The sequence below is a fragment of the Phacochoerus africanus genome, chromosome 14, assembly GCF_016906955.1.
Source record: "Phacochoerus africanus isolate WHEZ1 chromosome 14, ROS_Pafr_v1, whole genome shotgun sequence".
NCBI classification, from domain to species: domain Eukaryota; kingdom Metazoa; phylum Chordata; class Mammalia; order Artiodactyla; family Suidae; genus Phacochoerus; species Phacochoerus africanus.
In genome coordinates this window covers 14,772,413-14,793,373 of record NC_062557.1, presented here as the reverse complement: position 1 = coordinate 14,793,373, position 20,961 = coordinate 14,772,413, and the positions used below count along the sequence as shown (strand labels likewise).

Here is a 20,961-nt window from a genome sequence, read left to right as displayed (position 1 = left end):
GGTTTGATCCCTGGCCTTGCTCAGTGGGTTAAGGATCTGGCACTGCCATGAGCTGTGGTGCAGGTCGCAGATGTGGCTCAGATCCTGTGTTGCAGGCCAGCAGCTGCAACTCCGATTCGACCCCTAGCCTGGGAACTTCCATGTGCCTCAAGTATAGCCCTAAAAAGGAAACAAACAAAAAACAAAAACAAAAACAAAAAAACTTCAAATACTTGCCATTTTAGGGAAACTCAAATATCACCCACATGAGTTATAAGAAGAACAGAGAACCTGTAGCAGCTTTTTGGAATAAGAAATAATTTACATTTCTTAAAAACTGAAGTATATAATACTTTTATCAAAGTGTAAGCACTTTGCATACCCATAATTGTCAGATTTATAGAGCCCCCATCAGTTATTACCCTAGCACCGCATGTAGATTTTGTTTGACTGAAAACATTAACTCAAAGTCAGAAGAGTATATGATGCCTCTGCCTCTCAAAGTGTGGTCCATGGACCGAGAGCTCATAAATGCAGACTCTCAGGTCCCACTCATAGCCGTTGAATCAGATTCTGCATTTAAAAAAGATGCTCAGGTGAAGGTGATTCATATTCACATTAAGGTTTGAGAGGTACTGCTCTAAGCTACATTAATACTTTAACCAAACACACACAACCTTTTCAAGGGAAAAATACAGCAAAGCAACCAAGATTCCACATGCTTTTCATCTGTCTAATCTTCCAAAATTAGCTGAGCTCACCTTGCTGTCTGAGAGGTCGTAGATTTTCTGGCTGATGTAGGTGACCTCTGGCTTTGTTTCATTATAGCTTGCCCTCCTGGATATATTTTTATTGGGCTTTGAAAGTCTTAAGGTCCCACCTTCAAGTCGAACAAAGACCGAATGTGTCAACGTGGCATGGTAAGTTTCTGGATCATAGTTGTAAATCTCATTCATCCACCCCTGATGGAGAAAAACTTGCATTAGTAAAGTGAGAATAAACAGACACCTGATGTGCTATGAAAATGATGACCACTCTGTTATTCAGGACACTGAAACCAAACTTGAATATGATGCAAGTTATCAATCTATTTTATTAATTAATTTTCCTTTTTAGGCCACATCTGTGGCATATGGAAGTTCCCAGGCTAGGGGCTGAATTGGACCTGTAGCTGCTAGCTCAAGCCATACCCACAGCAAAGCCAGATCTGAGCCGAGTCTGTGACCTACACCCCAGCTCACAGCAATGCCTGATCCTGAAAGAGGCCAGGGATTGAACCTGTGTCCTCATGGATGCTAGTCAGACTCGTTTCTGCTGAGCCACGATGGGAATGCCTTATCAATTTCTTCATGACAAGAGGTTGCTGAGACAAGCTGCTTAGCTGGAGGATCACTGGTGCTGAGGAGTAATTTGGTATGCTGGGTTTGGGGGGAAATGGCAATGTCCATTTTCCTAAATAATGAAAGTTTCTTTCCTTTAAAAAAAAAAAAAAGCTGACAAGCAAGTCAGGAAACTCTAAAGTTTTGTTCCCGTAAACAGAAGACGTCTCTTGGCCTGACCTCCTCTGGGGGCGAGTAATCCCACTCAGTCTGGACTGAGTAATCCCACGCAGGCCCTCTTCTCAGCCCACCTGTAAACAATCTGTGAAATTTCACACTTTTTTTTTTAATATGGCCACACCCATAGCATATGAAGTTCCTGGGCCAAGGACTGGATCCGAGCCATAGCAGCACTGCTGCAGCTACGGCAAGGACTGATCCTTTAACCCACTGTGCCAGGCCAGGCATCAAACCCGCACCTCCACAGCGAGACTAAGCAGCTACAGCCGAATTCTTCACCCACAGTGCCACAGCAGGACCTCCTCAGAGACCATATTAACTCATGTAACCCTTCCAGGACTCAAGAAAATGCCTACCACTCCCAGCTCGCTCGCTCTCTTTTTCTTTTTTTGTCTTTTGTCTTTTTAGGGCCATACCCAAGGCATATGAAGGTTCCCAGGCTAGGAGTCTAATCAGAGCTGTAACCACCGGCCTACACCACAGCCACAGCAACGCCAGATCTGAGCCGGGTCTGGGACCTACACCAGAGCTCACAGCAGGCAACACCGGATCCTTAACCCACAGAGCGAGGCCAGGGATCAAACCCGAAACCTCACGGTTCCTAGTTGGTTTCATTTCCATCATACCACGATGGGACCTCCTACCACCTCTCATTTCTATCTCAGCAAAATCACATAATAAAGCAGATAACCAGGACTTAGGCATTAAATAAATCATAGATATGATCAACAATATGTCAAAATTCAAAGATACCTAGTAACTTAAATGAATAAAGTTGTGTTCCAGGTTCCCTCTGACCATTAATATGTGTACTCACACTGATTTTTAAAAAGAGCAAAGATACTGAAGTGTATGAACAACAGACACCTAACACACAGTAAAACTGTGCTAAAGCTAGTCTCATAGCTGTAAGCAGTATTCATTATTTAACACTCTGCCAGCCCCACAGTACTTTTTCAGAAGATACGTCTCCTGGGAATTTTAATTACTATGTTCCCACTCCCCTCATCTTATAAATGTCTTTGAAATGAGCAGAGAAGTGCTGAAGGTCACGACAGTGGAGTTGGAAAGCCATTCTTTTCAAGGAATAGCCATTTCCATGGTGAGTATTTGAGTCCACACTAAAATCCTGAATTGCGAGCCTTGGCAGGTGAGGGACTCTCAAATTCTCTTTTACTCATTCATCAAAACATGTTTAAAAAAAAAAAAAAAAAAAAAGGAGTTCCTATTGTGGTGCATCGGAAACGGATCTGACTGGGAACCATGAGGTTTCGGGTTCGATCCCTGGCCTCGCTCAGTGGGTTAAGGATCTAGTGTTGCCATGAGCTGTGGTGTAGGTCGCAGATGCAGCTCAGATCCTGTGTGGCTTTGGCTGTTACTCCGATTCAACCCCCTAGCCTGGGAACCTCCACACACCCTAAAAAGCAGGAGTTCCCGTCGTGGCGCAGTGGTTAACGAATCCGACTAGGAACCATGAGGTTGCGGGTTCGGTCCCTGCCCTTGCTCAGTGGGTTAAGGATCCGGCGTTGCCGTGAGCTGTGGTGTAGGTTGCAGACGAGGCTCGGATCCTGCGTTGCTGTGGCTCTGGCGTAGGCCGGGGGCTGCAGCTCCAATTCGACCCCCAGCCTGGGAACCTCCATATGCCGAGGGAGCGGCCCAAGAAATGGCAAAAAGACATGATTCTTGACACAACAGTACTCCTAAAACAGTAGAGAAGAACTGAGCTTCACTACATCACCCTTGACCCCACTAGAGTAACCATAAAGAGCGTTACTGGAAATCAAAATGGACAAACACACTTGTTTGTCACTGGGTGTGCGTGTGTGTGTGTGTGAAATTTATTAGCCAATGCTATAGATGTATAGCTTTTAGTAGATTTTTTTTTTTGCATAAACTAGGAATCTCTCTCCCTCCTCCCAATGATTCATGGCATCTATTTAAAAATGCCAGATGAGTCACCAGTGGCCATGGAAGAGGGTGTAATCTAGGTGTTTGTAAAGAAACAACAATATCAGAACAATGAAGCAAAAAGGGACACGTGATACAGAGCACAGTGGGGCCTGAAGGGGACTGCATTGTCAGAGCATCAGTTTGGGTGGGTTTATTTTTTTTTAACTGTAGAACTAAGCACATTTTTTCATTCAATTTTGGGGGTTTTGGGTTTTTCTCTTTTTAGGGCCACACCTGCAGCATATGAAGGTTCCCAGGCTAGGGGTCCACTCGGAGCTGTAGCTGCCAGCCTACACCACAGCCACAGCAGTACGGGATCCGAGCCACACCTGCGACCTATACCACAACTCATGGCAACGCCAGATCCTTAACCCACTGAACAAGGCCAGGGACTGAACCCGCATCCTCACGGATAATAGTCGGGTTTGTTAACCACTGAGCCACGATGGGAACTCCCAGCATTACACTTATTATCCAGTTACTAACAGACTAGAAAGGCTGAAGGGAAAAAAAGACAAACATTATATTATGAAGTTATCTCAAATAATAGAACCATCTTTGAGAAACAGATTCATTTTCAGAGAATTTTCCCTTTTCAAAACTCCTGAGACTGGACAGATTATTTGATATACAAATAAAAGAAATTTAGGAATAAAAGGTTGTTTCTCTCCAACTGCTTTTCATTTTTTCTTTGCTAACTCAGAAAATGCAGAACTGTCAAGGGAGGCACTCACTATCCAATGGAAATATAAATGTGCATCATGAAAATATGTAATTTAAAATTGTTTAGTAGCCACACTAAAATATAAAAGAGCAGGTTAAATTCATTTTAATAATGTATTTTATATAATCTAACGTATCCAAATTATCATTTCAACATTTAATAAATACTAAAAATTATTAATGAGATCTTACACCCTTTGCTTTGTACTAAGTCTTCAAAATCCAGCATGCGTTTTACACTTCGAGCACTCCCAGTTCAAAGTAGCTACACTTCAGCACTCAATGGCCACATGCGGCTGGTGGCTACTCTGTTGGACAGCCCACACTCAATTCCTGGGTTCCGGCTTTTCAGACCTGGACACTGGGCTCAACCAGAATGGTCAAAAACCTCCTCTTTCCTCCTAATGACACTTCCAATACATGCAGGTTTCTGCTGTGTTAGTATGTGCTTTACATAATTAAACGAGAAGACAGTCTAAGCCATCTGCAGAGCAAACATTCTGTTTCAGAAATTCAAAACCCCTTTAAAAAGGCAACATTGAATATTAAAAACTCAGGAATAAGAAATATAATCTAGGTAAAAGACTAAATAAAGTTGTTTAAAAAACTCTTGTAGTTCTATGAGATCATTAAAGGATACTCAATTTATTGAGTTCCCGCTGTGGCACAGTGGATTAAGGAGCCAGCACTGCTGCAGCTGTGGTGTAGATAGGTCACAGCCATGGCTTGGATTTGACCCCTGGCCCACGAACTTCCCTATGCCATGAGTGCAGGCCAATACATAAATAAATGATACTCAATTTGTGAAGAAACTCACACAACAGTTTTAGCTTGTTCCCTTGATTTTTAGTAGAAAAGATAAGGCACAGGTGCGTGTGCTGGGATGCAAACCCTGCATCAGCTCATCCATGTGCAGGCTCACTCAGGTGAAGAGCCATCCCTCTGCACCAGTCTAACAAACCGCCCCTCAAGTTTTGTTCTTAAGTTCTTACATCTGACTACCAAGAACAACCACTTCTCAGGCTTCATGGATCTGATTTTTAGCCACAAGCCAGGCTCTCGAGCCAGCCGCCTGAGCTACTGCTGCTTGAGCCTCTGCGGAGTTCTCGCTGGGCCACAGCCTGTGTCCTCCGGTGTGGCCACAGTTCTGAGGCAAGACGTGGCTGTCCTTCTTTGCTGACAGGTACAGACCACCTTCTACCACTGGCCAAATTTCAGGAATACTGCAACAGCCTGATTCCGAGGCATGTGGAGAGAGTTTCCAGTCCTCCACAGCTCAAAACCTGCCCCACCAGAGGAGAGAGCGGTGAGGGCAGGGGCAGGCCTCGGAAGAGGTCCAGGAGGATGGTTTTCCTTGGGAAAGCCCAAGGGACTCCAAACTCCCCTCTCCCAGGTAGGTTTGGGGCTGGCTTGACCCTCCTCCTCCCAACCCCCATCCTTGCAGCGTCACCGGTGGCTGCGCTCCAAACTCAAAGGCACCTGTGGTTTCTCCTTCCCTTTTATCTTCACATTTCCTCCTTCCTGCACTACCACTTTCTTCTTTGTATTAAAAATCTATCTATCAGAGGCTAAAGTCCACAGCTGCCAAAACCAAGTAAATACAGCCCGCAAATCAGGATCTGAATTGCACGTCTATTGTGAACAATCATTTGTTAGCTTAAGTGAGCCTGGATCCTTGGTCCTACTTGATTACAAGACTGCTGGTCAGAACACTTGCTCTGAAACCAACCCTCAGCCATTAGCAGAAATGCTGAGTCTGACACAATCGCATTCCGATCCTGGCTTCACCACTTACCACTACGTTCGGCTTCGCCTTAAACCCTGGGTTTTCTCACCTGTAAAAGGGTCCTGCACGCCTTACTTCCCAGCTGCATGCTTCACTTCCCAGCTGCATGCCTCCCTGGTCCCCACCTCACACCCTGCTCGAGTTGTGATGGCTTTTTTCCCACACTAACAGTACTTTATTGAGATACAACCTGCATAGAGAAAAGGAACAAATCTTATGCATATTATTTTTAAAATACCAATATCAATATTCATTATAACAGCTGGTGTTTAAGCTCATATTATGATCCTGTCTCTCACAAGCATCTTCTTTACTTCTGCCAATTCCCCATGAATTCACAGGTGAGGAAAGTGGTGAGAGAGGTTAAGTGATTTGCCCAGAGAATGGCTAAAAAAAAGGAAAGATGGTTTATGGAGTGGCAAATCTGGAGCTTGGATCAAGTGGGCCTGCCTACAGGGTCCCGGTGCCCACTCCATCTCCATGACACAGCCCACCCTTTAGTCTGGCTAACACCTGGTCACCCCAGGTATGACCAAGAGGACGCTTCTTCCAGGAAGCTTCCCTGATCACCTGGGTTCAGTCTTCTGTTACTTTCCTATCACTGTATCTATTAACTATGATTTACTCAAATACAAACTCCAGGAGATAATCACACTTGCAACAAATGTTTGTTCACTGAATACATAAATGTAGCCTAATTCAGAGGGTGGCTGTGAGGATTAAATAAAATCTGTAAAGCACAAGGTAGGACAGACTGGCCCATCACAGCCTGCAGGTATAGGTGTAGCTGCATGGGTGGGGAGAAGCAAACGAACGAGCTGAGAGTAAGTGCAGGGAGCTGTAGTTTACTTTGTTTTTTGAGGGGTTTTTGTTTGTTTGTTTGTTTGTTTTTTGCTTTTTAGGGCCACATGCCTGGCACATGGAAGTTCCCAGACTAGGGGTCCAACAGGAGCTGTAGCTACCGGCCTACACCACAGCTACAGCAACGATGGATCCAAGCCATGTCTGCGACCTACACCACAGCTCACGGCAACACCAGAGCCCCGACCCACTGAGCAAGGCCAGGGTTCGATCCCGCATCCTCATGGATAATAGTCAGATTCGTTTCCTCTTCACCACAACAGGACCTCGAGTTTACTTTGAAGACTTGGTCACTGATTCCAAAAAGAAAAACCAAATTATAATTGCACCAAAGAGCAGAGAACAAGAAAATAAGTAACCTCAGTAAGACACCGAAGAGTAAAAAATGTTAAAGATTTTCAGGACAGAAACTGAATTAGCCACTTCTTATCTACAGCAGAGAGAGAGGTCCTCAATCTTGCGTAGGGGTCCTTCTGGGACATTACGAGCTTTGATAGGAAAGACTAAGAGAATCACAAGGGCTGCCACTTGACCCATATCCATCAGGCATCCTGGATGCAAGCTAGCCGTCGGGAGGCTCAGGCTAAGAGGTGGGCAGGCACGACTTCTCAGAACAGAGTTCCCTCTTCTGCCCCCAAATGTACCCCTACTGACCTGAAACCAGGTTGCCCTTGAAGAAAGCAAACTCGGTGCAAACCCTAATTATCTTTGTTTCCTTTTTACTTTTTTTTTTCTTTCTGGCTGCACCTGAGGCATGCAGAAGTTCACGGGCCAGGAACTGAACCCATGCCACAGCAGTGACCACACCAAATCCCTAACCGGCAGAATCGCATGGGAACTCCTGATTACCTTTTGATACCAGTGCAGCAACTCCAAGGCCTTCATCGTGTTCCCCATATGGTGCCCAATCGTCCACTGCTCAGCTGTTCTAAACCCTGTTCTTAACCCTGAATCCCTTCAAGTAAGATATTTCTCCACCTTTGTTTTGTTATGGGACTTGGGGGCGGGTATAAAGAGGTGTAGACACAGTGAGCAATCATTCCATTTCTCCGCTCAACTAAAGGACTCAGAGATGCTCTCAACCCACACTAAAGCGACTCAGACAAGCCTCATTTCTTTCTGACACTGGATCTGTTAAAACGGAGTCAGTGAACGCCTCTGGGGGACAATGACCCAGTCAGCTGGGCTGCAGCTGTCTGGCCCACAGACTGGTCCTATGATCTGATCTGTAAAAGGTCAGGGGTTTCTCTTCAATTCTCAAATGGACTTAGAAGCCAGTCTGGCTCAAACTACAAACCACAACCTATAAAGGGACTCATTTAATACTTGGAAAGATTAAAAGCTACAATTAACCTTTTGCAAAATAGTAAAGTCTGGGAGAACTACCCCCATGCTCACTTTCAGTTACAGGGCCAATCAGGAGGTCAAGGCCAATGCTCTCTTGGTCAGTCTGATGCTGAGCTGACCAGAGAAAAGCGCTGGCCTTCTGGCTGAGGAAGCAATGGAGATCTCTCTATCTTCAGTGCGAGGGGTGCCTGGGCTGACACCTGCTGTCACCTGGCTGTGCTGGCATTTGAGGCTGCCTGTCACTCAGATCCCCTGCATCAGTCCTTCATCTAGTCTCTTAGGGAAGGAGCAAATCCTATACACAAGAACAGAGCCAGAACATGTTTATCTTCTTAAACATAAGAACTGAGTGAGGCCCCTGCTGCTGAAAATCATCTTGGAAGCACACAAAAATGTGATTGTTTTTCTTTCGTCCCCCAAACGAAGACATAAATAGGATTTTCTCTTTGCTAGTCTTAAACCCTTTTTGAATCACTAATGGTTCAGAACTAGAGGCACCAGTTAAAACACAGTATCACAGATCATGGACTTTGGGAACAAGGCAGGAATAGTCTGTTAAAGTTTACAGAACTTTACATACAAAATTGCTTTTACCCAAAATGACAGACAGACAGGCCTACAGACACAGAATTCACACTACGAATGATAGCCTCAAGTGAATAGTCAACATTCAAAATAAATGCTGCCCGAAGACACTGTCTTAAACATAAAGTCCATTAAGGGAGGGAAGTACCAGCATCAATACTCTCCACATCCTCCAACTGCCTGCTTCAAGGTCACCTTCACGGCAGTGTCACTAGAAGCACTGGAGTCTGGGCTAAAGCCACAGACTCTGCCTGTGAAAATGGCCTTTATTCTAGTTTTTCCTATCCTTTAGGGCAGCAGTTTGCAAATTCAAGTAGATGCATTGGCAGACAGTGACAGGCAGGAGATAACAAGCATGTAAATTAGAAGAATAACATATCAGATGAACCAATGAAATAATTAAGGTCTGATTTATGTTAATATATGATAAATATTAAGTCATATTAACAATAAGTGTTGAAAGTATAATAGATTAGCAAGCAAATAAATTAGTAGCCTACAAGCCTTAGCTCACACATCATATCGGCTAAAATTTTTTGAGTATATTCCTACAATATATACATTTACTTATAAATTATATACATGTTCTAATGTGATACAGCTTTTATAAAAGGTTAAAAATAGAAATAAAGAGAAAAAAAAAAATGGAGTTCCCGACATGGTGTAGCAGAAATGAATGCTAGGAACCATGAGGTTGTGGGTTCAATCCCCGGCCCCGCTCAGTGGGTTAAGGATCCAGCATTAGCTCTGGCATAGGCCAGCAGCAACAGCTCTGATTAGACCCCTAGCCTGGGAATGCCCATATGCCTTGGGTGAGGCCCTAAAAATATAAAAGACAAAAAAAAAAAAAAGAAAGAGCAAAAATGAAATAATTAGCCTTTTGCTCACTTTAAGTTATTCCTTTCTGATAGCTTTGTACTATCTTCAGCTGACCCATCAAAACACATATACTTAGGGCGAGGCTCACTGTTAATGATAATGAATGTAAATCCGTATTTCAAATAGCCTTCTTGATAATTTCCAAGGATTCTGGCCAAAGGTCAACATATAGTCATCTGTATGTTAAATATTAGCAAGGCTTATTTACTTTCTTATAGATAAAAAAAGCAAAACTAGAAACAGTAACTTTTTCTTCTTGAATCACGTCTTCAGCAACCCACCTTGAAGATCACTGAAAGGAGCAACAGAATGACACAGAGAGTTCACAACAGCCAAGAGGGCACCAACACACCAACATGCTCATGCCTTGGGGCTATCTTGCTTCCAGTCTCGTCTTTGGGAGGATGGCAAACTTCTTAAAGGCTAATTATTGCAAAATAAGAACAACCTTTGATGGATTTTGTACCTTCCTTATACACCACATATAAAATTTAGAGGTGGAAAGATATCTAGCATTGATGCTTTTCCATGGTTGATACTTTACTCAAAACAAACAAACAAAAAAAACAAACACAATTTGAGAAAGCTCAGACCAACGATGCCCACAGTCTCTCTCCTCACTCCATAGATGACACCTGCAACAAAACCAAAAAGGATGGTCCTCCAATACCTATGTGTAATTCAGGATGCATTTTCCCAAGGAAATGATGCTACAAACTGTGGCTCTATTTAGGTGGACCAGAATGGTGGTTCAGCCATGCCACAGCAGGTTAAGTGGAAAACAGCAAAACGATGACTGCTGAAGCCAGGTGTCGGGCACATGGGAATTCATTATATTATTCTCTCTACCTATGTGCACACTTGAAATTTCCTACAATAAAATCTTAAAGAATAAAAGATGAAAAAAATCATTCTGGAGTCACCTGACATTTGTACCATTGTTCCTATGTAATTCAGCAAGTATTTTCCATACAGTTGCTTCTCCAACCAATTCAAAACTTGGGGTACCTGCTTGAAGTGAGTAACAGTGCCTGCACTGAAACATCTCACCTGACAAACTCCCCTAGCAACAAGGCAATAGCCATGGTTATAGAAAACTTACATAAAAACTTAAGTGACCCACTGCAGGGGCAGGATATTTTCAGTGAAGTATAATGTAGAAAGAAATATTTTTTTATTTATTATGCTCATTGTATTGAGGCTTATAAGAGACCAACGAACAGCAATCTTTTTTGGCTGTATGTAATGAGGCTGTTTTTCCTTAAGGTTTGCTCACTCCAATTTCTTAAAAGAAAGAATGGTGTGAAATTGAGGTTAAATCTACAAGTTAGAATTTCTTCCCAAAATTGATAGTGTTCTCCCTACAAAAGCATTCTTTTATATGTCAAAACCACAGCCTGTATTAGGGAATGCAATCATTTTAAAAACCTAACCCTCCTTATTAAATATCTAAATGTGGAGCAGCCTTTGTGGCTCCGCGGTTAATGAATCCAGCTGAGATCCATGAGGACGCAGGTTCAATCCCTGGCCTCTCTCACCGGGTTAAGGATCTGGTGTTGCCGTGAGTTGTGGTGTAGGTTGCAGACGTGGCTCAGATCCAGCATTGCTGTGGCTCTGGTGTAGGACGGCAGCTGTAGCTCCAATTCAGCCCCTAGCCTAGGAACCTCCATATGCTACGAGTGCAGCCCTAAAAAACAAAAAAATAAAAAATGAAAAATAAATAAACGAATATCTAAATGTGACATGACCTAAAGAAAAAGGGGAGGTCTCCAAAATTAATTTGTTAGTTTTGGAATGGCATAAGTGTAATATTAATCAACTTTCTACATCGAATCTTTCAAAAGGGATAGGTCCACACTCCTGAAACCAACATCCTACTGCTGTGTTCAGCAGATGATTCATGAGTCTGAGATAAAGAACTTACTCATGAATATAATTCACAATTACACTCAAATATAAACCCAAGAACCTTTTGATATCTTCAGGAAGCTTCTCCATAGACTGTAGAAATGTTACTGTGCAGAATGGCACTGAATTAAATACAATTGTCCCTCAGAATCCAAGACCCCTGCAGATACCAAAATCCACTGATGCTTAAGTTCCTTATATAAAATGGTGTGGTATTTTTATATAACCTGTGCACATTCCCCCACATGCTTTAAGTCGTCGCTAGACTACTTATAATACCTAATACAGTGTTAATGCTATGTAAGCAGTTGCCAGCATGCAGCAAATTCAAGTTTTGCTTCTTGGAACTTTCTGGAATTTTTTTCCCATTTAAAAAAAAAAATCTTTTTTAGGGCTATCTCTGTGGCATATGGAAGTTCCCAGGCCAGGGGATGCTAGCCTACGCCACAGCCACAGCCACAGCCACGCCGGTAGAGTTCAGGGTGGGAGAGGTAGAGTACCACGAGTACCACGAGGCCTCGCCAACCCCACGCCAGTCTTTGAGAATGGCCACTGCTTGGCTGCAGACTGGTGTTTTGGGCTCACCATCCCACACAGGCATCACTGCTGCACCATCATGTTAAAATACAAATGTCTGCAGTATGGATGGAATACTAAAATCACCTGGATAAAGTACAGAAAACCTCTACTTCTCTCCTCCCTTTCCCGATCCTGTGAAGGCACATCAAAGAAAAACTGCAATGCTCCTTGAATTGTTTATGAAGCCAAGGAACCAGACTCAGTCCGGGTTGCAAAGACTTCCTGGACCCATCAATGAGAATGCATATGCCCTAAAGGAGTCCAGAGCACCAAGCTCCCTCCTTCTAGATGCAGTCTGCTTAGGGCATGAAGTATGCAGGATCAGGGGGTCCGGCCTCTGTACCAGAGAGTTTTATCACAGGCAGGTTTTATAGCCTCCTGTATCAGTGAATGTTTAAAAATTTTTTTTCATACCTGCATCATCATACCCTCTATAAAAACCAACTAAATAGCATCAGATGCATTGAGAAAACAACTCAAACCACTGCTCAATCCCCAAATCAAGTTATTTTGAAAAAGTCACTCTTTCAACTCACCCTAGAAACAGGTTCACACAAGTGTTTTACAAAGAAACCATCTCCTGCATCAATTCAAAGCCACCATTCCCATTTTTCCAGTGCTCTACTTGGTATGCTCTTTCATTCTTTCCTCCCTTTGAACTCAGGAGGGCAGCGCTGTATGAGCACTGGTAAAAGGGGAGCAGAGTTGGAGATTTCTAAGCAAGAAACATCAAATTTCAAATCCTGCCAAAGATGAACCCTCTTGGCTTTTCCACGGCCGGGGGGAAAGAAAACACTCTCTATAAGCTATGCTTTTTAGTAATCATTTTTCATCTTCTTAAAAGATCACTTCTATTAAATCCTAATTTTTTTTCTTTAAAAAAAGGGCAAGTATTGGGGATTTCTTTATAAAAACAACTTCTCAGGCAGATGATAGGGCAATACTAACTTACTCTCTAAATTTTCTGATAAAACTCATTCATCCATCCATTCATTTACCCATCCATTCATCCAACAATTACTTAGCATGTGCCTAATATATGTGGGGGGCTGAGGACACAAGGATAAACAAATGGACATGGCCTGTGCATTCATGAAACTTACGGTGTATTGAGGGAAACAGACAATAAACATAGAACTATAGCTCTGATAAGCACTATGAAAGTGAGGCAGAGAAGGCTAGCTGTGTCTCCAAAATTTGGGTAGCCCTTTCCATAGTGTAAAGGTTTTGTTGAAAAGAAGCTGCCCAGCCAAGTCCTAGATTTCCCAGGGCCTCTGACACTTTGGGGGCCTATGAGACTAGCTCATCCCAGTGGAATGGGAATGGAAGTGGATATGCATCATTTCTGGGTCCAGGCATTTGTAAGGAGGCACAGGAACTCCTACTTTCCTTTTATTTTACCACAACATTGTGTCCATCCCACTGCTAGACATAATTTTATTATATGCACTGGTAAACCAAAAATTCCTGTGACTCCCTTACTGCAATATTTCGCTTTTATCGTGGTGGTCTGGAACTGAACTCACATTATCTCTGAGACGTGTCTGAATATGATCCCACTAAATCTAAACGAAGAGTGCATGAGTACGAATGTGTGTGATATATATACTCATATGTGCAGAAATGTGGGAAAAAACAATGACACACACAAAATATATACATAGTATACATATATATCATATATGTACTATAATTGTCTTCCACTAGTGTAATAATAATTTTGAGTTTTCTGTGTTTTTTAAACATTGGCTGTGTATTTTTTCTGAATGAGGAAAAAAGATTCTGAAATTTAAAAACAAAATATTAACAAACAGTATTTTGAACCCTGAGAGTTCTTCCCCTTGTTTTGTGGTGGGGGTTTTGTTTTTGTTTTGCAGTAATAAGGAGAGATCGTGGTGCCTTTTTTTTTTTTTTGAGCATTCTTATTTAAGCAGAGAGGAGGAAAAACCTATTCACAGGGAAATCAAACAAGCTTTGAATTATTAAAAAAAAAAAAATCAAAAAAACAGAAAATAACAAGTGCCGGAAAGATGTGGAGAAACTGAGATCTTTGTGCACTGTTGGCAGAAATGCAAAAATGGTAGAGCCGCTGTAGAAGATGGTATGGTAGTTCCTCAAAAAATTAAAACTAGAGTTACCATATGATCCAGCAATTCCATTTGTTGTTGCTATTTCTTGGGCCGCTCCCACGGCATATGGAGGTTCCCAGGCTAGGGGTTGAATCGGAGCTGTAGCCACCGGCCTACACCAGAGCCACAGCAACGCGGGATCCGAGCCGCGTCTGCAACCTACACCACAGCTCACGGCAACGCCGGATCGTTAACCCACTGAGCAAGGGCAGGGACCGAACCCGCAACCTCATGGTTCCTAGTCGGATTCGTTAACCACTGCGCCATGACGGGAACTCCGTTAAAAGCTTTCTTAACTTTTGCAATTCCATTTCTGGGTATACACCCAAAAGAATCAAAAGCAAGGTCTTGAAAGATATTTGTATACCTATGTTCAAAGCAGCATTACTCATAACAGCAAAAATGTGCAAACAACCTAAGTACGAATGGATTAAATGGATAAGCAAAGTGGATGGTGGTGCTGGTTGCAGGTTGTAGCCATGTGAATGAATGTTAAATATAATATGGTTCACTTAAAAATGTTAATAAGATGGTAAATTTTGTGAGGTGTATTTTACCAAAATTAAAAAAATATATACATAAAAAATGTGTGTAGGTGCCTATGACTTACGAACTATGTAAGCTACAGTTGTACTTTTATATTGCGTATATTATAAAACAGATATAACTACAAATGGGAGTTCTAACATTTTCTGTGTGCACCCTAATGGATTTCCTCGGGTGCCTTTCAAGAGGCCCAAGTTCTGAGACACGACGTCACAGAAAGGTGATGCCTCCCTCTAGAGCCCAGGCCTCTCTGTGCACAGGGGAAAGACTGGTGCCAGCCGTGCCCATCCCTGACGTTAATCCGCCTTCTCTTCCTTGTCCCTCCTCTTGCATCCCAGGAGTATTTAACCCATCTCCAGGGTCTCAAGAATATTTAATCCTAGCAGACTCAGTTATAATGCATCCTTAGCAAGGAGCAAGTCCTTGGCAAATTTAGAAAGAGACAGAAATGGAACCTGGATGTAAATGCTACTCTCTAGAGCCTTGAAAAACCACGTGTGTGTGAACTGGGAAAACTTCAACTAGAATGAGTCTTACCAAACAAGTCTCTTAGGTGCCAGTCTTAAAAACACTGCTTGTGCAACAACTTGTGACAATCAACTGAAAGAATAAAGTCAGATCTAAAATAAGGCTGCAGGCCAGCCCACTGCTGCGGAGGGGAGAGGCTTACCTTTAGCATCTCAGGTTCTTTGATATCCAGAGACCTTGGGTTCCAGTGCTGGAGATTTTTATGCAATCTGTGATATTTATGAGCACTTGGTGGTGTAAAAAACCAAATCACGCACACTGCAGTCATGAAACCAAGGCCAATGCCCAAAAAGAGTCCGCTCACATAGTGGGGGAGGGGGAGGATGAGGTACCCATAGACGCACAAGACGAAGATGCCCAGCGTCTTCACCGGTAATTCCGGGTGCTGCCTGGCCGAGTCCACCTCGTGGTCACTGTCAAGAGCGGGGCCCTCCTCCGCCAGCACCTCTGGCTTGAGAGGGACTTCTGGGAGCTTCTCAACCTTACTCTCCCCCTCTGTTTCCAAATCGAAGTCCTCAGTGTACAGTTCACAAAACTCTTCGTCTTCTTTGCTCACTAAGGCAGACAGAGAGCATTTCTCAAGAACCAGAGAACTGGTCTTCAGGCCTAAATCCTTCAGACTGCTCCCCTGGGAACTCCTGGGCTCCGCCTCCCTGGAGGGCTCCTCGGTGGGCGGGGGGTGGTCCCCCCTGGGGACACCGGGGTCGCTTCCCAAGCCCTCCCCCTCGGAGTCACACTCCTCCTCCTTGATGCTGTAGTTGTTATTGCTTTCCAAGTGACCGTTCAGGCTGGACAGGTTGGAGAGTTCTGAAGCACTTGAAGATAAGGCTTTGGGCCTATGGCTGCCACTTTCTTCCCCTATAATTTTACTAAAAAGCTGAAAAGGATCATATATGACTTCTGAAAGGCGTCGTTTAGTGTCTTCGATTTTCGCCTCCATTTCGGGCACTTTAAAAAAGGAGCGCGTATCCGAAGGCGAAGTCAGAGGGGAAGAGGGGGCGGTTTTGGAGTCTCCACCTGTGTTTCGGGGCTGCGTGAACTGCTTGAACAGGTGTAGATTCAGCTTGGAGTCGGGCGGCTTGTAGGACACGGTGTCGGACTCCTGCCTGGAGGTGTCGGTGGACAGAGACTTGACCAGCGTCTTCATCAAGTGCCTGTGCCTCGGGGGGTGCGGGGATTCTTTTGGCTCCACCTCGGTCGACAGGGACTTCACCAGGCTCATGAAGGGTTTCGCGCTGGAGAGGGTGGAGGAAGAGGCACTGGCCGAGAGGACAGGAGACTTGGAAGGCGAGGACAGCGGGGAGGAGGAACTGGTTTTCTGCTCAGAAAGGGACGACACGCTGGGAGAGCTAGCGAAGGGCCCCGACGAAGACGACCCCGGGGACAGAGCCAATGGCACTGTACTTAATACCTGTGCTGCAGGAGGAGGGGGCTCCAACAGCTTGACAGTGTGCACGGAGACGGGCAAAACGGCAGAGGGCACGGACAGTGCCTCTGCCAGGATGGGGTCATGGCCACCCCGGGGTTCCAGGTAGAGGTCTTCCTTGGCTTCGAGCCCCGTCACAACGCTTTGGTCGTCCAGCCCCTCCCCGAGGTACTCCCTGCACTCCTCCTCCTCTTCCTCCTCCTCCTCCCCGGATGCCGAGAAGTGAATGGCGATAGTGTCTCGGGACACGGATCTCTGCACGTGCACTCTGGGGGCGGATGGTTTTGGCATGTCAATGGTTTTCTCGGCATGGCGACCATTCAGACTTGTCATCGCCGGCTTCACAAGGGCTCAGGCTCTGTGAAAACAGCGAGAAAACCATAAATCAGAAAGTGGTTTCTCCACAGGAGACCCCGTCGTGTGCGGACAGGAGGGCAGCCGAAGCTCACTTCTAAATGGTGATTATGCTTTTACTTGGCAGATGGCCACTGTTCTTCACTTGAGCAGTTTAATGGTTTAATTTTCATCAAATTCCAGTGAGGCATTCTCTTTTACGAGCAAACGACAAACCAGTGTCATAAATGCCATATAGTCTGTTTACTTCACCACACCTAAGTAATTATTTCCTCCCTCTTAACTGACTCATTTCTATCAGTAATGCTACACTGCAAGGCTTGAAAGACCTGCACCACAGTTGCTACCAGCAGTACTCCAGAAGTGCAACAGGATAAAATGCAGCCTGCTGGGGATTTTGAGGATCTTGGAACAAAAATTTCACCTGTGGTTTTCTAGCTCTAAAAAGCTGATCCTGGAGGGTTTCTGTTTGCAAGACAATTTTCACAGCAATCCTAACAATTATTTGGCTTGCCTCTCCCACCAACCCTCGTATATCTTGCCACTGCAAATAAGCAGCAAACTATCCAAGGGTAGCAAGGGAAATCTGTAAACTAAGTGCTGCGACCTACTGGCTTCTTTATTCCCAAACGATAGGCACCATCAAGCTGGAGTCTTTAGGCAGCCATGAAGACATGGCCATGTTCTGAGGCTTCAAGATAAAACAATCTTATATATTAAACTGAAGTCAAGACTCAAAGGGCAGGAAAATGAAGTGTCAATGCTATAAGCCAGAAAATGAAAACTCTGCCAAGAGCTATGGCGAGAGACATGGAGGCTATGCTCTCTGTGCTTAGGGAGCTTAGAAGCTGGCGGAAAAGCTGGGCAGCAAAACAAAAGTAGCCAAAGCTACCCTGTGACATCCAGTACATTTGACCTCTCCCAATTCACTTAAGGCCCATTTACCGGGAACCAGGCATTAGGACAGGCCTACAAGAGGGAAACGAACACCAAAATCCAGAAACAGACTCTGTCAAGGGAACTAAAACACACTTGAGGAGTGAACTTCAGGAGTTCAGAGGAGGGTGAGACCAGCACTGGAGGTGGGATTTTATTTTATTTATTTTGTCTTTTTAGGGCCACACCTGCAGCATACGGAGTTTCCCAGGTTAGAGGTCCAATCGGAGCTAGTCGGATTCGTTTCCACTGCACCAACATGGGAGCTCCTTTTTTTGTTTGTTTGATTTGTTTTGTTTTGTTTTTGTATTTTCTAGGGCCGCACCCTCAGCATATGGAGGTTCCCAGGCTAGAGGTCTAACTGGAGCTACAGCTGCCAGCCTATGCCACAGCCACAGCCACAGCCACAGCAACGAGGGATCCGAGCCGTGTCTGTGACCTACACCACAGCTCACGGCAACGCCGGATCCTTAACCCACTGAGCAAGGCCAGGGATTAAACCTGCAACCTCATGGTTCCTAGTTGGATCCGTTAACCACTGAGCCACGACGGGAACTCCTGGAGGCGGGATTTTAAACTGATGGGTAGGTTGTGGTGGCTTGGGCGTGATAAGAAATAAGGGACAGAGGCATGAAGACGAGTATGGGCATGGTATGTCCTGACGCATGGGACTCTCCTCCACGGCCTGGATGGAGGGTGGGCACTGGGGAGCAGGGGGAGACCCCCAGTATGAGAAAGGCATCATGGGAGAGAGAAGAGAACTGCCCTGGGACTAGGCAATAGGGCTTTTGATACCTGCTCCCTTTCCAGCCCATTCTGTGGGACCTTGAAGAAGCCAGGACCTCTCTCCCTGGGTCTTGATCTGTTAAATGAGGGACTAACAGTACTTTCCAAACCTAAAACCCTATATGTTTTTTTTTTATTTTTTATTTTTTGATAGGCAAGAAATAGATTTATTAGGAGAGGACGCCTGTGAGAGATGCAAGCAGGCAGGCAAGTGTATTTTCTAGGGCCTGTATGTTTGTATTTACAAGTGCTAGTCACAACCCAATATGATACAGTTACATGAGTTATCTCCACAATCAATGTTACGTTTGTCACTTGTTTCTTTTCCTTTGCTCTTTAGGGCCCCACCTGTGGCAGATGGAAGTTCCCAGGCTAGGGGTCCAATCACAGCTGCAGCTGCTGACCTACACCACAGGCAGAGCAACTAGGGAATCTGAGCCTCATCTTCAACTACACCACAGCTCACGGCAACACCAGACCCTTAACCCCCTGGGCGAGGCCGGGGAGCGAATCCACATCCTCATGGACACTAGTTGAGTTCATAACCCACTGAGCCACAACGGGAACTCCCTGTTGCTTATTTCTTTAATTTGAAGAACTCCTATATTTAAGTCTTCCACCACATACTCATCTTCAAAATGCCTCCAAGTGGAGTTGCCACTCTGGCGCAACCAGATCAGCAGTGTCTCGGCAGCACCAGGACACAGATTCGTCTCCGGCCTAGGACAGTGGGTTAAAGGATCCTGCATTGCAAAAGCTGTAGCATAGGTCACAACAGCAGCTCGGATCTGACCCTGGCCCAGGAGCTCCAAATATCAAGGGGCAGCCAAAAAAGAAAAAGAGAAAGAAAAAAAAAATGCTAGCAACTGATACTACCAACAAGGAAAAAGGTAAATGTGTGTGTGTTGAAGGCGCAGGGGGAGAAAACCTGGGGGCGTGGGGGACAAGAAAAAGTATTTCCTAGAAACAGGAAATAACCCAACAATGACAAGAATTACAGTTCAAGGGCCAGTCACAACAAGGACACATCCGAAACGACACATTTTCAGTATCAACACTTGAGAGAAATTACTTTCATAAAAACTCTTCAACAGAGTTTTGTCCAAGCTCATTCATGACCTTCAGGCTCTATTCCCACTGGACACAAAGCAATCTAAATCCAGGAGCTGGAGGCAGGCTCGAAAGACCCAGCTGCAGGTCCAGGACAATCTTTCCCTGCTATCTCAAAGCCCAGAGGTTTGTAGGCTTAGCAAGAAGAAAAATACCAAGTGCAACATATGTTTTTCATTTAACTGTCACCTAGTTTTATAAGGGTAATTTAAAAAGAAAATTATAGAGGTAATTTTTTTCTTTTTCTTTTCTTTTTTCGTCTTTTCTGGGGCCGCTCCTGCGGCATATGGAGGTTCCCAGGCTAGGGGTCGAATCGGAGCTGTAGCCGCCGGCCTACACCAGAGCCACAGCAACACAGGATCCAAGCTACATCTGTAATCTACACCACAGCTCCTGGCAACGCCAGATCCTTAACCCACTGAGCGAGGCCAAGTGAACCCACAACCTCATGGTTCCTAGTCGGATTCGTTAACCACTGCACCACGAGGGGAACTCCTATAGAGGCAATTTTAAAAGAAAGTTTGGTACTTGATAATTCTCAGTAGGCTGAAAAATAAGATTTAAATTGCTTTCATAACATAAAGGATGACCTGAAAGGCTGTACTGCTCTAAGGATGCTTCACTGGCAGTAAATGTGACTGTGGGCACAGGTGCAAAGAGAGAGAGAGCATCATTTGGGGGCTGAACAGTGCAAGCTGGTCCTCTAGGGAGCAAGGCAAAAGTAGGCTCTTCTGTAGTTGAGGATGGGATGGCCTGGGAACCTGCAGGCAAAGTCAGGCCCAAGTCAAGAGCAAATAGCAGCACATCCAGGAACCTGTGGTCTTAGCAGCCAGAGAGGGCCCCGGGGAACAGTGAGCTGGCACCTGCCCAGGAAGGGCCATCAGGGCCCTACTTGCCCAATCCTCCAGCACACAAGTTGGGCCCCCTGACCTGTCAATTAAAGGGAACTCTGCTGATCACTGCTAGACTGCCTTTAGGTCTTGTTGGCCT

At 44.7% G+C, this 20,961-nt stretch overlaps 1 protein-coding gene across 1 annotated transcript in view; it reads right to left on the bottom strand.

Moving 5' to 3' along the window:
• The window catches only part of LOC125114519 (testis-expressed protein 2-like), a 101,051-nt gene that overhangs the window by 36,920 nt on the left and 43,170 nt on the right, over positions 1-20,961 (bottom strand). The window contains exons 2-3 of the mRNA XM_047757845.1: positions 15,502-17,143; positions 741-941 (exon numbers count right to left, since the gene is read on the bottom strand). Coding sequence (XP_047613801.1) covers positions 741-941; positions 15,502-17,118 — 1,818 coding nt within the window. The 5' untranslated portion in view covers positions 17,119-17,143. The remainder of the gene's footprint in view (positions 1-740; positions 942-15,501; positions 17,144-20,961) is intronic.